The following is an 11774-nucleotide window of genomic DNA, read 5'->3' as shown; positions in this document are numbered from 1 at the left end:
GACCACAATGGAGAACGGGGCGCTGTTGCAAGATGAACAGTAGTTCCACACCAACGCTCAGGAGAAGAAGAGGATGACGAGGAAACATGTTTTAGCATGTTAGCAATCGAGGCTAACACTGAGAATAAACGCAAAAGGACAATATGATAAAATATGAGATTATGAGATGCAGGACAACACCGATTCGACCCACTAAAAAAATCCAATTGAATTCTCCCTGGCATTTTCTTTCTTTTTTAATTATTAAAAAAATATTGAATGCCTCATAAATAGCACAAAGAGCAGCCTAATTGAAAATATCCTTAACCCACTGTCCTCATTTGAGGACAGCCTGTAATATTTCTTATTTCATAACAAAATATATATTAATTTTTATGTAGATGTTCTAAAAACGTCGCAAAAATCAACTCTACTTTTAAACATTCTTTCCCAAAATAAAATGTCTCCTGGTAAATTCTTTACATTCTTTATTTTTAAAGCAATGTTTCATCAATGGATTTTTTAAAGGAAATAATACAAACTTGGTCACGCAACAAATTTAGCTTTAAGCACCATTGTACTACATTACAAAGTAGCCAAGGAAATGAATATTGTAAAAGAGGTGATGACGCTACAGTAATTATGCAAGAAGGAAGTGGAGCAAATATCTTTAAGGAAATAAACAACGTAACAAATGAGGTTTACAAACCACAACTATTCACCCTGAGCAATTTAACGATAGACTGTTTCCGCATTTTACATGGCACCCATTAAATCACAAAAGAATGACATTTTTTTAAAAATGGCAAATAAGTACTTAGCTGTAAAACAACTTCAATGTTCCCAGCAAAGTGACAATTAAAAAACCTTTATACTGAATCGGTATCCTTATTTTGATATAATATTTTTACCAACTTTGAGTTGACCAATGGCAAAACATATATATATACTACTGGATACTTAATTTACTCAATTATTCAATTCATGGTCTCCTAAAGGAAGTCAGACACAAAAAAAGTAGGGCAGAAAAATTAAAATAACTATTATAAGTAATATCATACTCGTATTTTTATAGTTATTTTTTTCATTATTTCAAATTATGTACGCCTATAACAAGTACGTTTTTTAATTTTTTTCTAAACCACTCGTTTTACCCATTTCGACTCTAAAATTTTCACCATAAAAATATAGTGTGTCAGCAAGCAATGTACCAAGACAGTCAAGCTGTCAGCGTCATACAGCGACATTTACAGAATCTTGAATTTAGTGCATACTGATTGGGCATTCCATCCACTTTGGAGAAAATTTTAGACTTTTAAGTGCACCCTATGTGAGTAAATATTTGTCACATTGCATTTTTATGGTATATTATCGCTTAACAATGGGAATTTCAATCATTAATAAGGGGAGCAATTGGCCGAGGTCGTTCTCAGCTGAAAAAAAACATGTCAACCTTATTACGTAAACGGCGCCATCATGGGGAGAGGGGTAAAAAAACATTAAAAAATAAAAAATTGGATTTTATTTACTGCGTGCCATATGATTGCTACTACGCAGAGAAGACGAAAGTAGTGCACAATTGCGCACAGCTCAGAGATGAATGGCACATTTTTTTTTTTCCATATATAAGGCGCACTGGATTATAAGGCGCCCTGTCTATTTTGGAGAAAAATCTAAGACTTGAGTGCGCCTTATAGTCGTGAAAATACAGTATGTTTTTTGTTTTTTTGGGTTTTTATTCTGCGTGGAGGCCACTATTGGTTGAAGTACTATTGTTTATTCAATATATTTTTTGCGTTTATCAGTGTCAGTACAGATGTTGTTGTTTTCCAGCCTTATTCTATTTCAAACTTGACTGTAGAAGCTAAATGCCGTATTTTCCATACAAAAGGCGCACCACATTATAAGGCACATCGAGAAGACGAGAGTAGTGCACAATTGCGCACAGCTTAGAGGGAACATTGTTGACAGGTATGTTAATTATTGTGGTAACGCTAATGTGTCTAAATTAACTTTAGAGATAAATAGGCTTCCTCTATTGATTTTTGAATGTGTACGACATACTTTGGGTAGGACACTAAAAGAAAGGAAAATGTTTGTGAATGACAAACCTGGTGAAGAGGTGGGTCTGCGTGGCATTGGAGGAGGCGGTCTGGAAGGTCTGGGTGGCCGTAGGGGGCGCACACTCCCCGTCGATGCCAAGGGAGAACCAGAAATAGTCCCGGGTCTTCGGCCACGGGGTGACGAACGGTGTTCTGTGTTGTCCAAAGCGGGGGAACTATCTCGGCTGTGTCTACAAATTGAAACGGTTGAGAAAACGGGAATTTAAACTTTGTACATATACAAATAAGATGTCATTTCTATACCTTGGGGTATGTTCTCCATTGGGACGAGAGTCTCCATTTGAAAGATCTGGAAACGAGAAAATGGAAGTCAAAGAAAGCTTCGAGAATGCTGAAATACAGTGTTCCCTCGGTTATCGCGGTTAATGGGGACCGGGACCACCCACGATAAGTGAATTTCCGCCAAGTAGGGATTCCCCTTCAAAAATGCTTAATTTGAATTTAATTCAATTTTTTAGTTTTTTTTTTTAAATTTAGTTTTTATTTATTTATTTATTTTTTTAATTATTTTTATTTTTGTTCCCTCGGTTATCGCAGTTAATGGGGACCGGGACCACCCGCAATAAGTGAATTTCCGCAAAGTAGGGATTCCCCTTCAAAAATGCTTAATTTGACTTTAATTCAATTTTTTAGTTTTTTTTTTTTTAAATTAATTTTTTTAATTTATTTATTTATTTTTAAATTATTTTTATTTTTGTTCCCTCGGTTATCGCGGTTAATGGGGACCAGGACCACCCGCGATAAGTTAATTTCCGCGAAGGAGGGATTCCCCTTCAAAAATGCTTAATTTGAATTTAATTTTTTTTTAAATGAATTTTTTATTTTGTTCATTTTTGTTCATTTTTGTTCATTTTTGTTCATTTTTGTTCATTTTTGTTCATTTTTGTTCATTTTTGTTCATTTTTGTTCATTTTTGTTCATTTTTGTTCATTTTTGTTCATTTTTGTTCATTTTTGTTCATTTTTGTTCATTTTTGTTCATTTTTTTTCATTTTTTTTTATTTTTTTTCTTTTTTTTCATTTTTTCCTTTTTTTCCTTTTTAAATTATTTTTTCATTTTTTTTTCTTTTTTTTCATTTTTTTTTATTTTTTTTAATTTTTTTAATTTTTTTTAATTTTTTTTTGTTTTGATTTTTTTTTTACCCCCTGTATACAGTACACCATATAGAATGCGGGTAGAGAGAGTGAAATTCATGTTATAACTGTAAAATATGTTGTTTCAATGTAATTTCCCCAAAAAAACGCGAAGCTCTGAGTCCGCGATAGCTGAACCGCGAAGTAGCGAGGGAACACTGTAGTTCTGCAAAGTTCTGTTTTTCTTTTAACCAAGGAATGTTATCATTATTTTGTCTCTGAAATTCAAGGTTATTGTGACATTACTCACTCTGATGCTCAACTTCAGCCTTAGCAAACATTTCAGGGTCGACCGTCATTCCATTTAAGCAGACTGAAAGATCTCCCACAACGTCCTTTTGGTCACGGTCCGTACTCAGCTGGATGGTCTGCACCACGTCAGAGACTAGATGAGAGGGACAAAGTGTCCAAATTGGTATGAATCAGCCAGAAATTAGCTATATTTTCTAGATCAGGGGTGTCAAACTGATTATTTGTTGTGGGCCATGTTGTAGTTTCGATTTAATCTGGAGGACTGTTTGTTATGTCTTCCAACGAGGCTGATAAAATGAATCCATTAATGAATTGAGCTTTTCCAATCGATAGGTCATTAAAGTTAGTACACATCTTCTCTTTTTTGGCCTTTTAATTGCAAATATTTACTTGTAGTGGATTTTTTTTAATCAAAAAAGAGGGCAAATATTAAATCTATCATGTTTTATGCTTTTTTTTTTAATTTACATAAGAAAATTGGTTGTTTTTAAAAATCTGTTTATTTTCAGTGAAAAATAAGTGTAAAAAGAAACATTTTAGATATAATATTTATATTTTTTTGTATTGGGTTAAAAGAACTAGATCAAAATATTCAGTTTGTAATAGATACTTAACCGTTTTTATAAAATGCCTTTTAAACTAAAAAATAACCTAAAAATAAAAAAATGCAATTTTGATTTAAAAAAATTTAAAATATTTTTTTAATTAAAATAAAGGGGCAACTTTTGTTATTTATTTAAAAGGAAAAAGAGTAAATATTGCATTTTTAAAACTTATTTCCAGTGAAAAATAAAAGGCTACAGCGGAAACATTTTAGATATAAAATTTAGATTTTTTAAAATGATTTTAGAATTAAAAACAACACAAAAAGAACACTCAATTTGGTATCAAAAAATTACAATTATTGATTTAAGAAGGGGAAAACAGCAATTCTTCCATTTACATCTATAATTTGAATTTGATCATGAAACAGAAAGTCTAACCTTTACAGGCCGCACAAAATGATACGTCGGGCCAAATTTGGCCCCCGGACCGCCACTTTGACACCAGCGCTCTAGATTCTCCTTGCACTTTTAAACCCGGACAGAAAGCATAGTACATGCAAGCCATTAACACTCACGTTTCATGTTGTTGGACTTGAGCGTTGCACTAATGTCCAATTTAGCCATGCCGAGAAGGATGTCAGATTTCAGGGTTTGATGGCTCCAAACTCGAAACACCAGTTTGCTGAAGGGAGTCACGATCCTGCCCAAAACAAATATAAACCACTCAGGATTTTCACAACATTATCAAAATTAAAAAAAATATATATATATATATATATGTATTATGTATATGTATTATGTATTATGTATTATGCATTATGTATATGTACATGTATATGTACATGTACATGTACATGTACATGTATATGTACATGTATATGTATATGTACATGTATATGTATATGTACATGTACATGTACATGTGTGTGTATATATATATATATATATATATATATATATATATATATATATATATATATATATATATATATATATATATATATATATATATATATATATATAAAACTTTACTAAAAATCCAATGTAGCGAAGCCGTGAAAGTTAAAACCGCGATATTCGAGGGATTACTGTAGTTCTGAGCTCAAACACTAATGTACTGCAATTTATATCCCATACCTGTCAACTTGTACGTTTTACACATATTTTATACTTTTTTTTACCATTTCTAATCATGTACGCCGTACACCGACTTTTGTACGGGGAATTTTTTTTTTAAAAATCGCCAATATTTACGAAAACCGATCTCAACAAGACCGTTTTGGCTAAAATCCAGATAGTCTCGTAGGCTGGTATCCAACAACTCTACTGTCATCCATCGTTACTATTGTCAAGGTATACCAGCAAAAATTATCCTCAATCGTATGCATATTTTTTAGCGGTGCGTACTGCAATATCGATAAAGTATGACATGCGCATGTGTGTAGATATACATAGAGTAAATATCATGGAAGCAAGCATGGAGGAGCCACCTCGTAATAAACCAGTTACCGCCAGTAAACATGCGGTTTTTGTATGTTTTTTGGGGGTTTGTATGGGGAATCATAATCATTTATAAGGGCAGTTATCGGCAGAGGTTGACAGGTATGATATCCTCTCTTTCAAATATACATTTTGTGGGTAAAAAGCACTTGTTACAGTCTCCAGTCCCCCAACCACAGTCGCTTGTGTAAGCAGCAAAAACCTTTGTGTTGTTTTGAAAGCAGACAATGGTGTTGAAAACCTATTTAGGGCTCTGACATAGGCAAGCAAATAGCTCACATTGTCATAATCCACTTACATTTTGTACGGAAAAAGTATTTTCAACTATGGAATTGTGCTTATATCCAGAGGGAATTCATTTTTTTAATGACATTGCCAAACTGTCTTGGACAAGCATTGGGAATTGCCAGCTAATATTTTGGAACACTTGGTAAATTGAAATGCACTAAATCTGTTGTTATGGTAGATATAATATTTAGATTTTTCTTTTGTCAATGGATTAAAAGCCCTGAATATTGTTTTTTTATAGATCTAAAACAATGTATATTTAAGCTTTTTTTAAATATATTTTTAGATTTTACAAAATGATTTTTGAACTAAAAACACAGAAAAAAATGAATAAAAAATGACCATTATTGATTTAAAAGGCCTAAATCAGGAAATTTAATATACATCTATACTCTTCATTTTAATTTGATCCTAAAACTGTCCATTTTGGAGAAAATGGAAGACTTTTAGGTGCGCCTTATAGAGGTGAAAATACGGTAATTGCTATTGACTTCCAGGTATGAAGCACTCACTACTTTACAGTCACCTCTAGAGCCAGCCATTGTTGATGTTTTGAATTTTTTGGTATCAAATCTTGCAGTGGGGGAGGAGCTATATAATGAAAGATGTTGTAAACTAAGATGCCATCTGCATATTTAACAGTATTGTTTCAGTTCAGGCGCCTGTGTTTTTTTTTTTAATATCCGACAGTGGTGGTTTTTCGTTTTTGGTTTTCTGTTTTTTCCATATATAAGGCGCACTGTATTATAAGGCGCCCAGTCTATTTTGGAGAAATTTTAAGACTTTCAAGTGCGCCTTATAGTCGTGAAAATACGGTACTAGAAAGACAGAACAAAGACACTAACATCACAATGACTAATTCATGGGAGAACTGTTTCTTGGTTACCGTGTTTAACTGCAGAGGAATTCCAGGCATCGTAACCGACGAATACTTTCTACATTCCTGTCAACAAATAACAACCTGTGATCTTTCTTCATAAACTTACACCATAAGCGGCTGCTTCCATTTGGGACTGCGAGTGTTGCTGCATTTCTCCGTTTTCCTGGACTGGCCATCCACAGTGACTTCGACATAAGGACTGGGACCAAACCAGTTTTTCTTGTTTTCTTTCAGTTTAGCTGATAGCACTGAAAAAAGAAGAAGGGAGAAGCGAACCCAGAAGAAAGTTACATGAAAATTATGTTGTTATGAAACCGAAAAGTCATTCAGGGCAATTAGATTTAATGTTTATTTTTTTTAGCTAAAAATGCTAACAAAATGGTAGTTGTTGAAAGCACTAAATGTCCAATCCATTTTTATGGTTATTCACCCCTTCCAATCAAAATTGATTGGACTTCCAGCAATAAAAGATGAACATCCAAAGCCTGATATTTATTGAATTGCATATCTATCTTAATCAATGGGAAGCAATTGGTTAAAATTTGTTTTTTTGATGGTCAACCTTTTTAAAATTTGGATTATTTTTATTAATTTTGCAGGAATTTTAAGGGCTGTCCCTTGTTGGTATCGTGCTTTCTAGTAATCTTAGGGCATTTTTGTTGATTTCTTGCTTTCTGATGATTTTAGAGCATTTTTATTGGTTTCTTGCTTTCTGGGTTTTGGGACATTTTAAGGTTTCTTGCTAAATCATTGGCTGCCATTAATGGCGCCATTTTGGTTTCTTGCTTTCTGGTGATATTCGGGCAATTTTTGTTGGTTTCTTGCTTTTTGGTGATTTAAGGGCAATTTTAGTTGGTTTCTTGCTTTTTGGTGATTTTAGGGCAATTTTGGTTGATTTCTTGCTTTCTGATAATTTTAGGGCAATGTTTGTTGATTTCTTGCTTTCTGATAATTTTAGAGCATTTTTTGTTGGTTTCTTGCTTTGTGATGATTTTAGGGCATTTTGTTGGTTTTTGGGACATTTTAAGGTTTCTTGTTAAATCATTGGCTGGCATTGATGGCGCCATTTTGGTTTCCTGCTTTCTGATGATTTTAGGGAAATTTTGGTTGGTATCTTGTTTTTGGTGATTTTGGGGCAATTTTGGTTGGTTTCTTGCTTTCTGATGATTTTAGGGCATTTTTTGTTGGTTTCTTACTTTGGGGTGATTTTAGGGCATTTTGTTGGTTTTGGGACATTTTAAGGTTTCTTGTTAAATCATTGGCTGCCATTGGTCGTTGGGCCTGGCAGATTAAATAATGACGTTGAGAAAGAAATAGTAAGAGTAATAAAGACGACAAAATATTATAAAAATCCTAGAGAGAAAGTGGAACTGAAAAAATAAACGAGTGATACTCTCCACAAAAAGATAAATATTGAACTTACCAATAATTTGTAGCTGTGCCTTCATAGGGTACCCATTGGAACTGCCGGACTTGGTGACTTCTCTTGCCATGACATAGGACTGAGATGATGCCAACATACAAAAAAAATGGATCCCCATTAGCTATACTTTGCAAAGTATTGGAAAGGAATTCAGAACAACGCACAAATGCAATGAGGCACATGTTTACTAACATTTATATAATATAGCTATAATATATATATATATATATATATATATATATATATATATATATATATATATATATATATATATATATATATATATATATATATATATATATATATATATATATATATATATATATATATATATATATATATATATATATATATATATGTATATATGTATATATGTATGTGTGTATGTATGTATGTATGTATGTATGTATATATATAATTATATATATATATATATATATATATATATATATATATATATATATATATATATATATATATATATATATATATATATATATATATATATATATATATATATATATATATATATATATATATATATATATATATATATATATATAGAGATAGATATATAGATATATATATATATATATATATATATATATATATATATATATATATTTATATATATATATATATATATATATGAATATAATTATTAGATATATAATTATTATATTATATATAACCCTAACCCACCTGCTTATGACAGACCCTAACCCTAACTGGACACCTATGAGCGTCCAAAAATTGGACGCCTGTGAGCGTCCAAAAATTGGACGTCCGTGAGCGTAAAAAAATTGGACGTCTGTGAGCGTCCAAAAATTGGACGTCTATGACCGTCCAAAAACTTTAACACTAGCCCACCTGCCTAACCCCCTATGAGCGTCCAAAAACTTTAACCCTAACCCTAACCCTAACCCTAACCCTAACCCTAACCCTAACCCTAACCCTAACCCTAACCCTAACCCTAACCCTAACCCTAACCCTAACCCTAACCCTAACCCTAACCCTAACCCTAACCCTAACCCTAACCCTAACCCTAACCCTAACCCTAACCCTAACCCTAACCCTAACCCTAACCCTAACCCTAACCCTAACCCTAACCCTAACCCTAACCCTAACCCTAACCCTAACCCTAACCCTAACCCTAACCCTAACCCTAACCCTAACCCTAACCCTAACCCTAACCCTAACCCTAACCCTAACCCTAACCCTAACCCTAACCCTAACCCTAACCCTAACCCTAACCCTAACCCTAACCCTAACCCTAACCCTAACCCTAACCCTAACCCTAACCCTAACCCTAACCCTAACCCTAACCCTAACCCTAACCCTAACCCTAACCCTAACCCTAACCCTAACCCAAACCCAAACCCTAACCCAAACCCAAACCCTAACCCAACCCTAACCCTAACTGGACGTCCGTGAGCGTCCAAAAATTGGACGTCCGTGAGCGTCCTAAAATTAACCATCCGTGAGCGCCCGAAAATTGGACGTCCACAAGTCCAAAAATTGGACGTCCATGAACGTCCAAAAATTTAACTTCCATGACCGTCCAAAAATTAACCGTCCATGAGCGCCCCAAAATTGAACGTCCGTGAGCGCCCGAAAATTGGACGTCTATGAACGTCCAACAATTTGGACGTCTGGGAGCGTCCAAAAATGTGACGTCCAAATCCTGATCATTCACACCTGGTTTCAATTCCTTAAAAATGACGTGATCTGTCCCAATTCCTGATAACTTCAATATATTTCTGGCGTTTCAGAAGCACAGCAGCAATCAACCATGTCAACCCTGTCATTCACACAGATAATCTGTCACCAACCCAAAGCAGACAATCGGAAAAAATAGATCGTGCTACCATAAACACTACCGTAACATAACCTATATTTATGTGACATACGAGTTGCTGTAAATAACTCAACGCGTGGGGACGGCGGTTTCGGTTTCCCTGCGTTTCTATAGACATTCCAAGTATATATATCTTTATCAAAAGTTGTCAAAAGTATTTATACTAGTTTGTTTGACTTAATGATTTAACCAGAAAGAAATACACGTTTGGTTGGTTATAATCCTGGGCGCGGTGTGTTTATTATACTCCATAAGAATACTTGTTGTAGCTAAGAAAAGCTAACAACACTCGGCCATGCTCGTCTAACCAAGAAAACAGTTATAAAAATAAAACTCTTAAAACACACAATTAATCCCCGGTGGCTATTTTGTGTACTCTATAAAAGGATTTAGTGTGGATAAAGTAATCTAGTACTCCATTTAGCATGGTTAGGAGCTAACACCATAGGCTAATTTCCTCGAGAAACAGTGAGGAAGTGCGCTGACTGTGCCAAATAAGAAGTGAAATATATTGAATTAAATACTTTTATTGTCATTATACGGAAGGACATGTTAGACGGAGTTGTTGCCATGTCCTGTCTTGTTTTGTTTAGCTTGTCAGTAAGCCAAAAAAGCTAGAAAGCCAAGCTAGCTTCGAGCTTGCTGGCCAATATCATCGAGATAGCATCAAGCCCAAAGTCCACGGCTTGTGCACCACTCAAAAATACGCGTTAGCTCGCCAGCTAATAAGTTAGCTTTCCCTTACCTTCACTAAAGAAGACGCTTGGAACGTGAATTGATGGCGGTTTAAAGAATTAGCCGAGGTTTTAAGGCGGACTGTTTTGGTAGCGGGTTGACTTCGAGGAAGTAGAAACTTCGACCATCTTCCCAAACTCGTGTCACGTGACAAGAGACGAAGGCGGAGCGTGTGTATGGGGGTTTGGGATTGGACGATAGTTGAGAGTTGTTTTTGCTATCAGTATTTGGGAGATTTTTAATGTGTGGTGTGGGGTAGTGGGAGGGGCGTTGCCGCTTGGTGGCCATTTTGAGTCAGAGTCGTTCGCTCAAAATTAATCGGGAATACGAGTCAATTTTGAATCAATTTTCGAAGAGTTTGGTTTTTAAGAAATTAACGGTATACTTAATTATATTGTAACAGAGGGAAAGCAAGTTAAAGTTTGTTAAAATATAAAACAGACAATAAAAAATATGTGATCATTTTATTCACAAGGATATTTATTATCAGTTTCATTTTTCCGAACTTCCTTATATGATTTGCTTGAAATTGGCCATTAATACACATTGTTCATTTTGTGTAATCCACCCAGTTGGACACATTTGGACCCATATGACAGTGTTAGTATAGGTTAAATTAGTTTTTTGCATTTTTTTTAATTTGTCAATATCAGTTTCTAAATTTTCTGTTCATATGTAAATAGACATCACCTTACTTTACAACTTTCCAATTTAACTTTTGTATACATTATTCTGACCGTTTTATATAACTAACATGTTAATGGACTCTGTTGTTTCATAACAGTGGGAATGACGCACATATACGTCCAAAACTAGGTGGAAAACAAACAAGTTTACAAACAAGAAAATGTGTACTAACAAACAGCAGGCGGCAGTGTCTTGCTTTTTACTATTCTCATGGCACAATGTTTCATAAGTCTTGTTCTAGTCATTTAATTTGTATAGTAGTTTATCTGAAGGTAATAAATGCCTAACAACATGTTTTTATTTGTAAATTGATCATGTTAGGGCGACTATCACAACGACGGAGTTACAAAGTTTTTGCTTTACTTTCACTT

General features: G+C 34.0%; 1 protein-coding gene across 1 annotated transcript in view; it reads right to left on the bottom strand.

Annotated features, from left to right (window-relative positions):
• itchb (itchy E3 ubiquitin protein ligase b) overlaps positions 1-8209 on the bottom strand; it is a 25653-nt gene extending 17444 nt beyond the window's left edge. The window contains exons 1-6 of the mRNA XM_077717367.1: positions 8124-8209; positions 6807-6948; positions 4608-4732; positions 3486-3620; positions 2346-2391; positions 2091-2272 (exon numbers count right to left, since the gene is read on the bottom strand). Of these exons, the coding sequence (XP_077573493.1) occupies positions 2091-2272; positions 2346-2391; positions 3486-3620; positions 4608-4732; positions 6807-6948; positions 8124-8193 (700 nt within the window). The 5' untranslated portion in view covers positions 8194-8209. The remainder of the gene's footprint in view (positions 1-2090; positions 2273-2345; positions 2392-3485; positions 3621-4607; positions 4733-6806; positions 6949-8123) is intronic.
• Positions 8210-11774: the final 3565 nt, after the last annotated feature.

The sequence above is a fragment of the Stigmatopora nigra genome, chromosome 1 (assembly GCF_051989575.1).
Source record: "Stigmatopora nigra isolate UIUO_SnigA chromosome 1, RoL_Snig_1.1, whole genome shotgun sequence".
NCBI classification, from domain to species: Eukaryota; Metazoa; Chordata; class Actinopteri; order Syngnathiformes; family Syngnathidae; genus Stigmatopora; species Stigmatopora nigra.
The sequence above is the reverse complement of the archived record's forward strand: the minus strand, read 5'-3'. Positions and strand labels throughout refer to the sequence as shown.